The sequence below is a fragment of the Drosophila miranda genome, chromosome XR, assembly GCF_003369915.1.
Source record: "Drosophila miranda strain MSH22 chromosome XR, D.miranda_PacBio2.1, whole genome shotgun sequence".
NCBI classification, from domain to species: Eukaryota; Metazoa; Arthropoda; class Insecta; order Diptera; family Drosophilidae; genus Drosophila; species Drosophila miranda.
The window spans coordinates 20,083,324-20,099,779 of record NC_046674.1 but is presented as its reverse complement, the minus strand read 5'-3'; the positions used below and the strand labels follow the sequence as shown (position 1 = coordinate 20,099,779).

At 43.6% G+C, this 16,456-nt stretch overlaps 3 protein-coding genes across 3 annotated transcripts; 1 reads left to right on the top strand and 2 right to left on the bottom strand.

Moving 5' to 3' along the window:
• Positions 1-78: 78 nt before the first annotated feature.
• On the bottom strand, positions 79-5,479 carry LOC108153583 (sodium-coupled monocarboxylate transporter 1). The gene is made up of 7 exons (XM_017283663.2): positions 5,127-5,479; positions 2,214-2,994; positions 1,994-2,155; positions 1,817-1,932; positions 1,397-1,756; positions 870-1,331; positions 79-802 (listed from the first exon to the last, which is right to left on the bottom strand). The coding sequence occupies exons 2-7, from the start codon at positions 2,892-2,894 to the stop codon at positions 487-489; spliced, it is 2,097 nt and encodes a 698-aa protein (XP_017139152.1). The 5' UTR covers positions 2,895-2,994; positions 5,127-5,479; the 3' UTR covers positions 79-486.
• A 4,047-nt stretch (positions 5,480-9,526) lies between these two features.
• LOC108151031 (microfibrillar-associated protein 1) lies at positions 9,527-11,232 on the top strand. The gene is made up of 3 exons (XM_017279390.2): positions 9,527-9,667; positions 9,745-10,648; positions 10,702-11,232. Exons 1-3 carry the CDS (start codon positions 9,598-9,600, stop codon positions 11,135-11,137), a joined length of 1,410 nt encoding a protein of 469 aa, XP_017134879.1. The 5' UTR covers positions 9,527-9,597; the 3' UTR covers positions 11,138-11,232.
• Positions 11,142-16,345, bottom strand: LOC108165301. Its single transcript, XM_033386757.1, has 12 exons — positions 16,110-16,345; positions 15,839-16,036; positions 15,337-15,781; positions 14,444-15,277; positions 14,234-14,379; positions 14,056-14,173; positions 13,239-13,328; positions 12,275-13,183; positions 12,063-12,104; positions 11,895-11,999; positions 11,526-11,828; positions 11,142-11,456 (listed from the first exon to the last, which is right to left on the bottom strand). The coding sequence occupies exons 1-12, from the start codon at positions 16,233-16,235 to the stop codon at positions 11,245-11,247; spliced, it is 3,528 nt and encodes a 1,175-aa protein (XP_033242648.1). The 5' UTR covers positions 16,236-16,345; the 3' UTR covers positions 11,142-11,244.
• Between the last annotated feature and the right edge of the window lie 111 nt (positions 16,346-16,456).

Genomic DNA, 16,456 nt, shown 5'->3' with positions numbered 1-16,456 from the left:
ACAGTGGCTCCATCCAATACATGCCACGTGTATTTTGGGAACTACTCCATTTTACATAAAAATCAGATTGAATTTTGATTTAAGTCAGCGGATGCTGATTAAGAATACATATATGTCTTTATTTAAGGTTATTTTTATGGTTGCTTAAAACAAACCTAAAGGTAAATTCACTTTCGTAGTAAAATTAGTAAAGTGTGGTGGCGTTGTTGGCCCGTGCAAATAATTCTTTCAACTAGTATATATGTATACACGGTTGAAAGAGACTATATAAAAAAAAAAAAAAAATTTCTTATACAGAATACTGTGTCGAAGATTGCTCTCGGGGTGTAGCAGCAATCGGGCTATGATTGGACTTAAAACTAAAAATCACTCTTGCGACTAAACTAGGACAGTTAGGATTGCGACTGGTCTTTGTACATAGAGGTTACCGGTTACACAAGGAATACACTGGATTGGAATTATTCCAAGCCAAATTCGAATTCGATTCTATTCGTCGTCGATGCGTATGGCATGATTCACATGCCCCTCGTCACTTGTAGTCTCTTTGGTTGTGGGTGGGGGTGGTGGGTCTACCGCTGTGGTGGTGGTGATGGTGCTGTTGGTGGTGTACTGCACTTGGGAGTCGCTCTTGAACACCTCATCGGAGACGCCTTCGTTATCGATGCCCTTGCCGGTGATCTTCAGGACATTTCGTCGTTGCTTAAAGTCGATTATCAGGGAGATGAACCATCCTAGGAATACTGTCAACAGGCATCCGATCATGCTATACCACATATAGCTTAGCCGGAAGATGGGCCAGGAACTGCAAGGAATGGAATAACATGATTCAAATAACCATCGAAACGTTCGAGAACAAAAGCTAAACTCACGTGAATCCTTCCTGCTCAATGGGATTCATTGATTCGGTGAGCAAGTCCTCGATAATGCTGGTCACATTCACATGACAATCGCAGTGCTCGATGGATGTGGCCAGCGGAGGTGGCTCCACACTGGCTATCTGGGCCACCACACCCACAAAGATCACTAGAATCAGCGATAGAAGCCCGCCATAGAAGGCTCCCTTAGTGTTGGCCTGCTTACAGGCAATACCAAGGACAAACAGACCCAGTGTCACGCCACCGATGAGGCCATTCAATGTGAGAGTAGCCTGCAACACGCCGCCCAGATGCTCCACAATGAACACCAGTCCGAAGGAGGCAATACCGTAGCCCAAGGACATCCACTTGGCATAGGTTGCTCCCTTCTCCGGAGAGATTTTGATGTTCATGCCATTGGCAAGCAGATCCTCGCAGGTCACAGCGGACAGGGAGTTCAAGGCAGACGCCACAGTTCTGGAGGCAAGAGAAAGTATAATCAGTGCTGGTTCTTAGAGCTCCACAAGTGTGGTGGTGCCTACCCTAAACTAGCCGCAAAGATTCCTGCAACGAAGATGCCCGCAATGGAGTAGATGTGCTCATACGTATTGATCACGTAGAAAGGCAGCAGCTGATCCGAGGCCGAGATGCGACCTGCCGTCAGGGGATCGCAGTCCGCATAGTGGTTGAAGACCATCAAGCCCGTGTAAAAGTTGAGCAGGAAAACGGCAATCAAACCTATAATGGCAAAGCCCAGAGCAATCTTCGCTAGCTTTAAGGACTTTAGTGACATGCACTTCTGGACGGAGGCCTGGTTGGTGCAGAACAGCGATGTCCAGTAGAAGAAGCCGCCAATGACCACAGACCAAACGGTGTGGCGGGTCGTGGGACTGGGGTCAATGCTGGAAGAGTGCAAAAAATTAGAAGAGAAAGGCAAAAGGGTTTCTAGGTGTAAAACTTACTTGAAGAACTCCAAGCGATTGAGTTCGGCAGCCTTCTGAAAGACCTGAATGGGAGTCCCGCTGTAGTAGCTGCCGAGACCCACAATCAAAACGAGAGACACAGCCAGGACTGCAGCCTGAAAAGGATTGAAAAAAGGTTACAAAATAGATCCCTGGAGTTTTCTTTTGTCCGTTTACCTGGAAGGAATCGGCAATGACCACAGCCTTCATGCCGCCCTGCGAGGAATAAAAGACGCAGACCACATAAATCAGAATGACAGCAATTTTGGTGTCCAATCCTGTGGCCTTGGACAAGGCAATGGCTGGAGCGAGGACAGCAACAGCCGTGTAGAAGCACATCTAATAGAGGAAGATAGGTTACACAAAGTTCTTTCTGTTGAGGATCCTCTGAACGCACCTGTATGACATAGAGTACTGCGCCCAAGATTCGGATCTCCTTGCCGAAGCGTATGCCCAGGTATTCATAGCAGCTGGTGAGCTCCATTTTGAAATATATGGGGTAAAAGATCTTGACCGCCACCGGGATGACCAGCACCATGGGGATCACAATCAGCACGAACTGTGTGCCCTGGAAGTACATCTCGGATGGGTTGCCCAGCAGCTCGATAGCCGTAATGAAGCTGGTCGTCAGGCTGAGGGTCACTGGGAAGATGCTCATCTCGGAACCCAGAAGAAACTCGTTGGAGGAGCTGCCTCCCTTCTGGAAGAACCCGTAGAAGATGCCAATGCCCAGCGAGATGACCAGCATGCCCAGCAGAATCACGTAGTCGTAGCCGGAGAAGGTGGGCTTGTGGCTGGGCGCGCTGCACTCCTCCAGTCCATTCGGGGACGTGGTCTGCTGGGACTTGTAGGCCTGCAGGAGCAGCGTTGCCGCATTATCAAAGTCCACATGCTCCTGGGAGGCGGAGGCTCCGATAGGACTTTCTCCCCGCACAATCAGATACTTGTGACTGGGGTCCAGCGGAGCAGATGCAGATCCCGATGCGGGGGTCTTCTCCTGCAGCGCATAGGCGGTAATAGAATGCGCCAAAGCGCAGAGGGTCAGCAGCTTCAAAATGGTATCCTGGGTAGCGAACATCCTGCCAGGGAATGTGCAACTGCAACTGCAACCGATGAGTGGTTCGAGCCAGACACCTTGGGTCACTCTCCGTCTGAAGCCCCACAACGTTATTTGCGAACTGAAACGGAATAGAGCATAACATACGGCTTAGATCATAGCAAGATCAAGGTTCCCGAAAAGAAATTGCACCAAGGCGGCAATCGCCAAAGCTTTCCATCAGTGGGTGTCGCTTTGGCTGCCATTAATTAATTAAGCGAACGATCCCCCACAAATTCCACCAGCAGTCATCTCTGGAAAGAAGCAGGGGAGGCTGAAGGGAGGGTAGGGGCTATGGAATCGAACGGGCCATTGGCCACAGCTTCCATGTTCAAGTACAAATATATTATTTCCTTAAACAAACAATTCCATTTGGGTGTAATTGCTTTATTATTAATATATTTTCGTTATGGGTCCACACTCGTTCAAGGCGAAACGCTTTCGTAAATGATTTTCGGGATATGTAATCGACATATGTATGTATGTAGAAAGGAAGAGAAAGCAGATTCTGGTAGGGAGTCTCCAAGAGAAAGTGAAGACTGAAAGCCACCTTAAGGTTACTTATGTACATATATGTATGTACATATGTGCCATGAACTACTTTTAGGAGTACAGATCGTAATGATCATTTGGCCCGTCGGACACTTTGCATCGTGTCTGATTTCCATACAATATTTCCACCACCCATTACACATTCATTGATATTCGCGTTCAATTGTTAAATCATAAAACACTCATTTTGCAATCGATAACCCATACGAATCAATCAACAATCCAATTGATTCAAACACTCTGACAATTATTTTAATCAACCGAACTTAGAACCGAACCTGCTTCTCCTGCTCCCAATTTTCCAGCCAATTCAAACTATTAAAGAAAATCTGCTCCTGTGGCACACACACACACACACACACAATCCCACACACACACTGATGCAATACGGAAACAAACACTCACACAGATACTGAGAAAGAGGCAGAGCAAACGGCAGCAAAGTTTTGAGCGAAAAGTGAGAAATGCTCCCGCGCCCAATTCAGATTTAAGCGAATTCAACTGGTTTATATCAGTGGCTTGTGGCTTGAGCCGGATTGCGCCGGTTTTGGCCAGAAATTTGCCATCCATCGCATCTGAAAAGAGCTGCTGCTGGCAAGGCCTGAGGCGAAGAGTAAGAGCAGAGCAAGATGCCTCCGTGAAAGAGCGGCCTAATCGAAAAGGTTCCCTCCACACAGAGGTGCCGGGGAGAAACACGTTTCCACTCTTGTCTGGAGACAGTCTTTGTAGTACACAGGTCGTATGCGTTCTGGGTGCTGTTCTACGATTATGTGGGGGGGGGGGGGGGGGGGGGGGGCGACACGGACAGGGCGCCTGGCTTAATTGGTGGCATTTTCTATCCCCCTTTCGCATGTGGAACCCCCTCCACCCCCCACCACTGACCAGGGCAAATATCTGAAAACATCTTTGTCTTTTCCCTATATCTCGAGCTCGTCGTCTCCGCCAATTGATATGCGTCTGTTTTGTTTTGGGGTTTGCCATGTCTGGGTTTTGTTTTTGTATTTGGTTCGGTTTTTCGTTTTTCGATTTTCGTTTTTTTTTTTTATTATTAATATTCATATAAACAAAATAAACCATTTGACATGATTTGTGGCAGACAGGCTGTTAGGGCATGCCCATCTGGTCAAAGATAGTGCCAGCAAACTTCACCGGTCCTCTCCAATGAAGAGGAGCACTTGACGCTGCCACGGATCTATCACGGGGATACTTGGACCTTGTAACAGTTGTAAAAAAGATTGCCCAATAGGTAGGGCAATGGCCAGGGCGGAGGCGGGTGCGGGTGCGAAAGGGTTTGGCTAATTGCCCAGAGTCGTCAGAGGGTCTGAGAAATTTGAGATGTTCGACAGCTTTGCTTGTTGATAGATTTATGGGTTCTCCAAATTGATTTCAGCTGGTTTTTTTTTTGCTTTACAAATTTTAATTGTTTGCCTAATTTTTAAACTATTTTTAGTGATAATAAAAATACACAGTCAATGGCATACATTTGAAAGGTTCTAAGTGGCACTTGGTTGAATGAAAACTACATAAATAATGAGAATTAAAAAAACTTATTAAGTGAGACAATTGTTGGTGTAGAAAGTCTACTTCATTTGCATTTAATAAACGGTGAAATACTTGTCGATCTAAAGCCGCTTTCACCTCAGTATTAATTTACTTCCTCACCTTGATGTCGGATTTTTCAATCCTTAAATTATATTTTTATTCGTTGTCGTCTTCGTTTAGCACTCAGGTGGATAGGCACATAGAGAATTGTATCTTAGAAATGTTCTGAATTGTATTTGCAGGATTGTGCCTTGATTATTTCTGTATTTCATTAACGTGTTTTTCTCTCTTATTTGGAATTCACCAAACGAATATATTGATCACTGATATTTTCTTTAGGTATTATATATCCCTTTTTGAGATGTTTGGTTGTCCTTTGTGAAATTTTTAGTTTTGAGCACTTGTCCTTTGATGGTTTTTTCACTGGGTGTTCTTAAAGCAGTTCGAACGTATTGACAATTTTCATATGAATGAGTTTTGCAAGCGTCCGTTACGCTGTTTTATACGACAGCCAGGCCCCCGACAGCCAAGGCAGCGTCAAATCACAGATCACCGAGCGGCCCAGCTGCGGGAACCCCACGGGGCGGTCTCTGGCTCTCTCTTCAAAGTCTTGGGCCCCAAAACAAGAGCGAAAATCGAACTAAGAGCAAGCGAGCGCCAGCGCAAGCCTAGCGACGCCGGATATGCGCTTGCCGATCTCCACAAGATGCTTCGTGATGCTCGTACAGAGATCCGAGAGCGAGAGCGAGAGGGAGAGCGCGAGCGCGAGCGCGAGCGGCACTTAATTGATGGTCGATTGATAGCGTCAGGGAAAATCTTGTTTAAAAGCGAAGATCTATGTATCTTACTATATAGAATGCCTGGAAGCCGAGCACTTCCTTGATAATTCGTATGCGGGGGATTACGAAAGATCGAATGCCAATACCTTTCTCAATCTTTATCTTTACAACACTTTTAGCAAATTTTTGTTGTCATATTTTCAAACAAACAACGACGTGATCTTCAATGTGGAGCCAAATTCGTTCCACTGAAATTCCAATTGAAATTTAAAGTAAAACGTGGTTTACACTATTGGAAAAATATAAATAAACTTAGGAAAGATAAACTGCTGGCAGTCATATTTTAAGTTGAGACATTTATTCCATTGTACTCCGATTCCTGAACTGAAAGTACAATTAAGTGAATCGCATGATTCATTCCATTCCCATAGATGTGCATTCCATAAAACTCTCTGCATAAGTGCCAGAAAATACCGGAGAAAACTCCATCGGTAGGCGGACAGGACAGGACAGTGGACGGTGGATCGTCATCAATTGACCAGGGCTAAATGCTAAATGAAATGCGTTGTAAACAAAGTACAAAAGTTTAATTGTTAGACAACAAGATGTGTTAAGTGTTCTTAGTTGCTTTCGGCTTGCGTGATGGATGTACCCGTGCTGTGAATGAAAATTTTCTTTTATTACTTTTTAAGTAACCCGAGACCAGTCACAAAGGAAAAAAGTGCGCCAATTAATAATGGGCCTCGTATACGAAGCGATTTTATCACTCTTTTTTTTGTGTGCTTGTCGCCTCGCCTCAATTGCCTTGCCGCCTGGTAATGGTCTTACTTGGATAACGATAACAAGTTCGATCTGGTACGATTTTGATCAGTCATGACACTCTTTCTCTCCCTTTCTCTCTTTCTCTTAATAGAAAATTATTTGTTTTGAATTATTTCTTGCGAGTGCTTAATTCTAATAAAAGTGTAATGTGTACTGGAATTGAAAGGCGAGGTGGCGGCTGGTTCAAAAAAGTATCAATCACAATAAATTCACATTGAACCCAAAGAAATGCCCAAGAGTATAAGGAATTGATGGGGAAAACAGCAATCAAGATCAGAAGAAGATCAACAAATTAATGTCAAATTTATTAGGGGCTTCCCCGCCAGCGGAAAGTCTCCAAAACGCACCGCCTTGGTATAAGGTCACTGTAGACACCGGCTGGTATCGATGGAAACGTGGAGAGATTACCCAGGGCAGTGGCTATGGCTATGCAGTTGAGCTTTGAAGCGTGTTGCATTAATTAAATATTCCCGCCATATAGTTAACTAACAGCCTAGCCTGATGTAAATCTTGCCCGTTCCACTAGCCAGCCGAAAGCAGTTTAAAGCAGTTCGGCAAATGCGTCGCAGTGTTTAGGCCCGAAACGATCTAACAACAGCAGCAACAACGGAAAGTTTGTTTATAAGATGCAAGCCACTTCAATCGTCACAAAACTGGTCGAGCCTCTCACTCATGAGATGTGATTGGACTTTGGTCCGGTATGGGCAGGCCGGCCGTTGTCTCTTTCAAGACCACAAAAGAACAGAACCAGCCGGCAGGCCACACGTGCTGCGTGCGTGCTGTCGTAACGAACCAACAAACGCAATATCAATCAAAAGTATATTTAGAACAATATTCTCTGTTTGGTGTCATTCAAGATATTACACAAGAACGCGTCTGCCACCCAATAATATTTATGAATTGTTTAAAAGAAAGCGTAGTAGTCAATTTGTCAATTATTACATTAATTAGAGTGGGCGTTGACATTGCTAAAATATGCAGCCGAGCCCGACCCGTGTTATATGTATCGTTAATTGGTGTCTCAATTAGTTGGTGGCTTCATACTAGGGGGTGCTAAGTCATAGCACTTCCGTCATTCACACATTTGAAACCAATCAATTTTATCCTTGCGGAAATGAAGATGAATCATTTTGAATTTCGTTTTGAAACGGCCTGCTAACGCCCGCCTTATCGTTATCGATAACGAATACCGTATATCTATCATGTATACATATTAACATTTTTGTTCATCTTTTGCTTCAAACTTATTTTATAAGCAATCCAATTTAGCCAGTCATGTAGAAAATTGATTCATCAATCAAATTAAATCATGTGTTCAGTGCTAAAAATCTTAGCTAGCTAGTAATATTGAGCCGAATATTAAAATCAAGGAATAAACCGATCATGGATAGAGAACGATTAACCCATTGTAGACCTGTATTAAAAAAAGGAAAATTATGAATCTTGAAGAATTTTAGCGCAGTTCAGTTGAAAAATATCGGACTTTTTTTATTTTTTAAGTAAAAAGAATTTACAAACAGTATAATTTTCCGCCGTTTAGCTAAAGTTGCTCACCTTCTTAACTATAGGGGATATAAGGTTATTGGCTCTTTTGGCTCTGCAAAATCTCTCTTTGAATCGGGTATGAATCGGTAGACACAATGTGTCTTATTCTATACTTTTAAATTATTAAATTACTGTACTTGGATCGACATATGGTAATGATTGGAACTGAAATCACAACTATTGACAAGGTGAACCCACCGGCGAATGTACTTGAAGTTCATAATCAGGAGCTGAAGTAGATTCAGAATATTGTTCGGCGAAAATTGGGCCTTGGAAAAATGGAGACAAGGGTGTCGCTAAGGGTGAATATGCCGCAACTATTGGGGAATATTAACACGACATATCCAAACATGCTGTCTGTGGCCGTTTCTGCCTTCATGCTAATCAGGTACTGCCAGGTGAGTTTAACGGACCCAGAACGGACTAGTATTAAGACTTGGTATTGATAAGTTACGTATACACCACATACATATACTATATCCATAAAAACTTTTTTTTTCATTTAGTTTGGTGCTCTTTTCCACAGTTTTATTTTTCAACCAAAGAAAATCGTCAAACATGGTATCGTTTCAAAAATGCATTTCAAAACATGTTACGTTATTTTTTTTCCCGCAGCATGCTGCATACCCTAGGAAGAAGATTATTATAGAATTGCGGAAAAGTTTGTCATCCCAAGCTTTAATTAATTCAGAAACTAGTCAGTCTCTGTTTTAAAGGTATTTAAAAGTTATTTTGCAGTTTATTGTCTTCTTACAGAGACCAAGAATATGTATCGGGATCGAGATAAATATATACATACAAGGTATGCATTAATATGTCTATAACATATCAATCTGAGAAAAGGTCTGTATTAATTAAATTAACGAAATAGCCCATAAAAAAGCCCATAATCCTGTTTACAAGCTACAAGTAAGAAAAACCGTGACATGCTCACTTACGTTGTCACTTTATTTTACCTATTATGTTGAAACCTTGTTTTAGACACAATACAATAAAACTGAGTACTTAAAGATGCTAATCTTGTAGAAAATGTATTCATCAATGGCCTAAAACTATGTGGGCAGAGCCAAAGATTTTAGTTAGTCAGCATTATTCAACGGAATATCAAATTTGAGCAATTTGAACGATCACTCTCTTACGTTTCTTTTGTTTGACCTTTTTCGCTAAAACCTTTTTAGGAAAAATCCAATAAAAGCATTAATTGGATAAAATTATGTTGGCTGGGCTGAAAGATCTAGAAAGCTAGTAATATTCCACGGAATATAAAAATCGAGGAATATAGAACTTGAATTCCTCAGTATATTAACGGTATATTTTTAAAATGAGACGGTATATTTTGGTACATTTCTGGGGGTCGGACGGTACATTTTATCGATAAGTCTGGTCACACACCTAAAGAATAAGCAAATTAAATAAAAAATTAAAAATTTTGTAAAGTGCACAAAATGAGTGCTCCCGTTGCCCCTTCGGGCATTCAGAGTACTGCGGGTGCTGTTCCCGTGCGCAATGAGAAAGGTAAAGTTAATTGGACTGCGATGATGCGGATAAATTATGAATCTCAATCAATCTCGTTGTTTACAATGATTTTCCAGGCGAGATTTCCATGCAGAAAGTTAAAGTCCAGCGATATATATCTGGCAAGCGTCCTGAATATGCCCGCGTTGACTCCAGCACAGACGAGAGCGATGAGGATGACTTCATTGACACACGGAAGCGCATGGAGCGCCACAAGGCTGAACGCCACAAGATGGAGCTGGCCCGAAGAGGCAGCGCCGACGGAAAGCCTGCCGAGGACGGCGATGAGGCCGAGGTGGATGATCCACGTCTGCGACGCCTACGTGCACGCCCTGTGGATATGGAGGACATGGAACGAGAACGAAGGGAACGCCACAGACACATCCACGAGCCCGAGATGGTGGAGAGTGACAGTGAAGATGAAGAAGCGGACGCAGAGGAGCAGAAGAACCTCGAGCGGGGAACCAACAAGATTACACTTGCCTCCGAATCCGACACAGATGCGGAGCTCAGTGACACGGAAATGGAGAATCGGCGGACAAAGCTGAGGGCGAGAATGCTGCAGCAACAGCGCGAGGAGGAGGTGCTCCAAAAAGAGGATGAAAAGCAATCGGAATCTTCAGAAACAGAGAGCTCTGAATACGAAGAAGAAAGCGAAAGCGAGGAGGACAACGAGCCGCGTCTTAAGCCCCTGTTTGTAAGGAAAAAAGATCGGGCGACCATTCAGGAAAAGGAGCGCGAAGCTCAGAAACAAAAACAAATAGAGGCGGAGGCCAAAAGAGCGGCCAAGGAGCGGAGGCGAGCCACCCTGCGAATGGTGGAGGACAGCGTTAAGAAAGACCTGGAGAAGACCAAGCCGGAGTCGAATGAAGCCTGCCTAGAAGATGTGTGCACGGACGACGACAACGACGAAGTGGAGTACGAGGCTTGGAAGCTTCGCGAGCTCAAGCGAATGAAGCGGGACCGCGAAGAACGCGACAAGTAAGTAGCTCATGAACGTAATTGTGAACCACAATTAAATGTTTTAATTGCAGCACCGAACGAGAGAAACTGGAAATCGACCGGGTCCGTGGTCTCAACGAAGAGGAACGACGCCAGGAACTCCGGCAGAATCCCAAAATGGTCACCAACAAGGCCACCAAAGGAAAATACAAATTCCTGCAGAAATACTATCATCGCGGTGCCTTCTACCTGGACGAGGAGAACGATGTGCTAAAACGAGACTTTGCCCAGGCAACGCTTGAGGATCACTTCGACAAGACCATCCTGCCCAAGGTGATGCAGGTGAAAAACTTCGGTCGCTGCGGCCGCACCAAGTACACTCATTTAGTGGATCAGGATACAACAAAGTTCGATTGTCCCTGGTATGCGGAGACCTCGAACAACATCAAGTTCCACAATGAACACGCGGGAGGCATGCGGCAGCAGTTTGACAAGCCCACAGGATCCAAGCGGAAGAAATTGGAGTAGAAAATAAGCACAATCTTATGATGTATTTAGTAATTTCAAAAAAATGAACATGAAATATATATGGCCACACAAAACAAGGAACAAGGCACAATTTACTGAGACGCGACTCAAATTTGTACCTTAGGGTCGTTTAACAGATCCAGATTATGCTGCACCAGTGTCTTCATGATGCCCTCTGTGGTTATGTACTGAACATGGGCACGATTTTGCAGGATTCGCTTGTAGCGTTTTTTATCCTTGGCTACAGTTATGACATACAGATTCTCTTCCTGCGCTGGCGGTTCTCTGTGGACCTTTCCACCAGCACTTTCAATGATTGCTAAGGGGGAGGCCAACGAACGTTATAGTATTGAAGGAAAAAAGCCTGAAATGTGTTTACAGTACTTGCCTTTCATTTCTTTTTGATTCGGTTGGATACCCTCGCAGAGCATAAAGTTAAGCCCACTCAACAATTGTGGATGCTGCATTGCCATTAGAGGATCGAATTTGTACAACTTCTCGAAGTTTGAGTCTGAGAAGAGGTGTTCTGTCTGAACAGTTGCACGAGACGATGCCCTCATGGATTGAAGCCAGGAACTGGAGAGTATAGGTTTACTGGCAGCTATTCCCACCAGGAATTTGTACGTGCGATCACCCTTGTCCATGATGAGGACGTCGCAGTTCAGGGGATCATCCGTTTTCTCCACAGAATCTGAAAGATTAGGGTGATATTTGTAGATAAATGTTATTATATGTCAATGCTGCTCCAAATTCTTACGCTTCAAGGCCTTCAGAACTGACGCCAGCTCAGCTAGATTACACATCGAGAATGCTATTTTGATTTTTCCTTGTCCTTTTGCCTTCCTCACATGTTCGTTAATGGCTTTGGAAAATGGAATCGGGTATAAATGATTGTCGCTGAAAGCACTTATCTATTCATATTTACCTTTAAGGGCATTCGCTTGAGATGACGCGACTGTGCCTGTGCCTGTGAGAAAATTAATAATCATCAAAATGTTGACTGGGCGTTTATATTTGTACAAGATATATACAGGTTCCACAAGGGCTCAAATATATTTATTCTTCAAAGCGGAAAACGGGAGAACACCCTTGCTCTTGAAACAATTGGCAATGAACACAATATACACTTTTACTTACTACTAATTGATCTTCCCCTTCGCCCAAGATTTTCTTTTTGTGCTGCTGCTGCAGTACTTGTAGTTGGTCCATTATCCTCTTCAGTGACAGAGGTCGATTTTGTTAGCTGCTTTCTTTTTACCAATCCTCGAGTTTCTGCAGCTTTGGATTGTGGTTCTCCTTTAGCTTTCTCCTCTGACGTGTTCCTCGTAGTGATCTTATCTGTTGTAGATGATGTCTCACTTCTTCTCACTTTTAGTTCTGGTTTATCTTCTGTTGGTTTTTGGGACTTCCTAGGTCTGCCCACCCTCCGTTTTGCCACTGCACTAGTATTCGCATTTTCTTTCTCTGGTGGGTTCTCCTTCTTTATCCTACTCTGTATGGTGTCCTGCGGTGTTGATGTTGGTGTTTTGATCTTTCTAGGTCTTCCTACTCGCTTGCTTGCTATCTTTTCAACGACTCCTTCTTCGGGTGTATTCCCAATTTTGGCTGCCTTTTCCTGAATCTTGTCGATTGTTTTTGCGTTTCTTAATCGACTGCGTGGTGCATCTGGAACATCCTGTTTCTCTTGTTTGGGTTCGACTGTCTTCTTTACTTTGGAATATGAACTTTCCTTGTCAGCTGTCTGTTCCTCTTTTTTGGGTTCAATTTTCTTCTTTACTTTGGAATGTGAAGCAGAATCGAGCTGTGTGCTAGTCGACCTCTTTGATCTACCCGGCCGCACCTTGACCACCAATTCCGGTGAACTTTCCATGTCAGATGCCTGTTCCTCTTTTTGGGGTCCGGTTGTCTTCTTTACTTTGGAATGCGAAGCAGAATCGAGCTGTGTGTTACTGACCACCAATTCCGGCGTACTCTCCTTGTCAGCTGCCTTTTTATCATCTTCTTCAATAAACGAATTCAAAGGTAGACGGCTGATCTTATTTTTAGCTGCAAGAAAACGATAATTCAGCAGGTTGAAGATCATAAACTCCAAAAACCTTACGTTCGGGTGAGCTTTCTGCAGCCGCTGGCCGTTTTCTGGGCTCAATTCTGGGTGATTCGTCTGAAAGGCGTCGTTGACATGCGTTTCTTGCTGTTGGTAAGGATTGTTGCATTAATTCTTGATTATTTTCATTTACACAAAGGCCTCGCTTAAGAAGGTTTCATTTTTAATGAATATTTATCGTTGTAATATTTGCAAAAATTATTTGCAAGGGCATCGGAGCCGATGACTTAAAGGGACGAATTTTTGTTTAGCGCGCGGAGGGATGGGATCGATCCGCGATCTCTTGGCTGGCACTTGTCATAAGAGATGGAAAAAACATAGCGAGAAAAATATTTTTCTGCAACTGCTTATTATTCCGCTACATACATATGTATGTCTCTCTCTCTCTCTCATTTCTTACACCCACACCAGCATAACATCTCGCTGCACGGCTAAGAGTGAGAAAGAGAGAAGGATTAGCGTAGCCACTGATCCAGATTTGGCAAACTGCTAGAACTGGCCATTCTCTATGATTCCACGTTTTCGATTTTCTCGTATCTTCAAAATCGTAGATGCCACAGATTTTCGTTCTTTGTGGGGGTGGAAGACGGTCGGGCGAACCAAAATTTGGATACACAATTCGGCTGCTTTAGCTCTTAGTGTTTCTGAGATCTAGGCGTTCATCGAGACGGACAGACAGGCATGATCAAGAAAATATTAATGGTCGAAAACGTGTTCTTCTGGAACTCAGCACGACACGACACTCTGGTTCCCAGTCATTTAAGATCCGTGTTAAGCGAGGCCGGCGCATATGAAAAAACACTTGGAAACCTACTAGTACGTGGAGGTGACTCCGATCCGGCTATGCGGCTATTCAAGACTTCGGGTAATTTCGGTAAACCCCAAAGCCGCTTGCTGTCCCTGTCCGGATAGATGGATTCTAGACGGGCAACCTGTAGAGTTGGAAAAATGTTATACGAAGTCATGCGGGGATGTACATACGTTCAACTAACCTTAGCATTATAGTTTTCATCCATAATAATGGAAGGTTCAACGAACTTAATTTGAGGTTCGTTTGGATCATCAGGCGGCTGTGGAAGGCCTGCAGCCATTTTGTCCAGTATCTCCATGATTTCATTATATGTACGGGAATTCAAATCTGTTATTAAATAGGGAATGAGTAAAATTGTACTGACATTAAAAGTGCAATGATCTTATCTTACTTTTTGCGTCTTTGGAAGTAGAAGCTTTGGGTTCTGTATCATTTTTTTCAACTGGAATGTTCTCTTTATTTTCTGGAGTGTTCTTACTTGCTTGCTTGCTTATCGAGGGGAATGCCTCCGTGGCTATAAAATCTTGATTGTCCTCACTGTCGCGGTGTTCTTCAGTTAATTCAGCTGCGTTCCTATTTTTCTTCTTCCATAAGGGGAACGGCTGAGTGGCAATGAAATCTTGATTAGTTTCCTCCTCATAGCTGCGGTCTTTAGGATAGTCGGCTGCTTTCCAGGCATTTTGTTTGAGCTTCGAAGGAAATGGCTGAGTTTCTATGAAATCCTGATTTATGAGCTCGCCATCAGGGCGATCTTTAAGAGATTCGGTTGCTTGCAATCTTTCTTGCTTGCGCTTTAAGTGAAAGGGAAACGGCTGAGTGGCAATGAAATCCTGATTAGTTTCGTTATTTTCGTTGCCATTTTTGGGAGATTCGCTTGCTGGCTCTTTGCTCGGAGTGACAATAAAGTCCTGATTTTCTTTGTCCTCCACTTCGATAGGAGTTGCTGTTGGTGTCTCTATGGTGGCCACAATCAACTGCTTTAGCCCGCAAAGCGTTGGTGTGGCGGATCTCTCGGACAGTACATTACCAGCATTCATCAAATCAAATAGATCAGGAGTACAATTTCCTGCATTTTGAGATGGATTCTGGCCGGATAGGTCTGGTGTAATACAAGCAAGTTCCCGAGGAGACAATTCTCCCGCCTTGGTGCTATTCAAGACAGTGCATTTTGGATTAGTTGCAGACCAATTTAAGGCACTCAGTTCCAGGTCCTTTTCATCGACATCTAAGAGGGAAAAATTATCTAAATGATAATAATTACATATATGAATAGGTTCCACATACCCTGCTTGTTTTTGTTTTCAATGCGCTGACGAAGCGATAGTGCCGTCACAGAATCTCCCATTATCATAGATGAATCGAAGTCATCAAATGCATCCTCATCGAAATTATTGAATTCCTGGGTGCAAATGCGTATCTGCGTGCCCATTTCAGAGGCATCTTCATCGATAGAATTGGATTTCTCATTGTGGACAACAACTGGTGGAGTACTAAGGAGATCTTGCGTCTCGGGTATCATGAAGTCATCGCCCAGCGAAACTTTGCCGCCCTTCGAGACTCCTTTATCAAAGACCACAGCTTGGGTTTCGGGTACAAAGAAGCTACCAACCGTTGTATTAGCACTTGTGTTGACCGACTGCACCTCCGTTTCTGGTATAACGAGACTGTCTGATGTTGTATCGACGGATGTGTCCTTGAGGGATTCGCCGAATCCACTGCTATCATGGTGCTGAAATATGTCAATGTTTTTTATGTATTTCCTTGAGCCACTCTGGGATACACATACCTGAATAGGTTCCATTATTTGCGCTTCGGCTGCCACATTACCGAAGCGTAACTTTACCTTTCCATCGATGGCATCCTTTCGGCTGATGTCCACATTGCCGTTCTCCAGGCCATTCACGAATACCTTTCCCATCAGCGCAAACACGCGAAGGACACCCGCTCGATAGACAATTGCCAAAGCATGCAACAGCTCCATGGACTAAGGCGCACAAGTTTAAAACAAAGCAATGTTTTCATCTTTGGGGAAGAACTACACATTTGGCTGTACTTACTTCATCGGCGACACAGAACTCATATGCTTCCTTGCGCCCAATGCGGTAAACAGTATCGGGCTGTAGAAGGACGGCCGGCTGCCCGTTTATGCTTAAGCTTACAGCTGCCATCCCGGAATCAAACATTTCCCCCTGCGCGGGAAAAAAAAATTTCAGACGCAATTTCGGAACTCACTCACAAATGAAGTTTGTTATGAGATTTCTGGCATTAAATATCGACTCTCATTTTCTATATAGTTTAACCCATTAATGGCCATGGGTATTTAAATACCAAAGAAAATGAAACTTTAAGAATTTTAGCGCCGAACTATTGAGAGGTATCGCAATAAAATTTGTTGTTAGGTAAA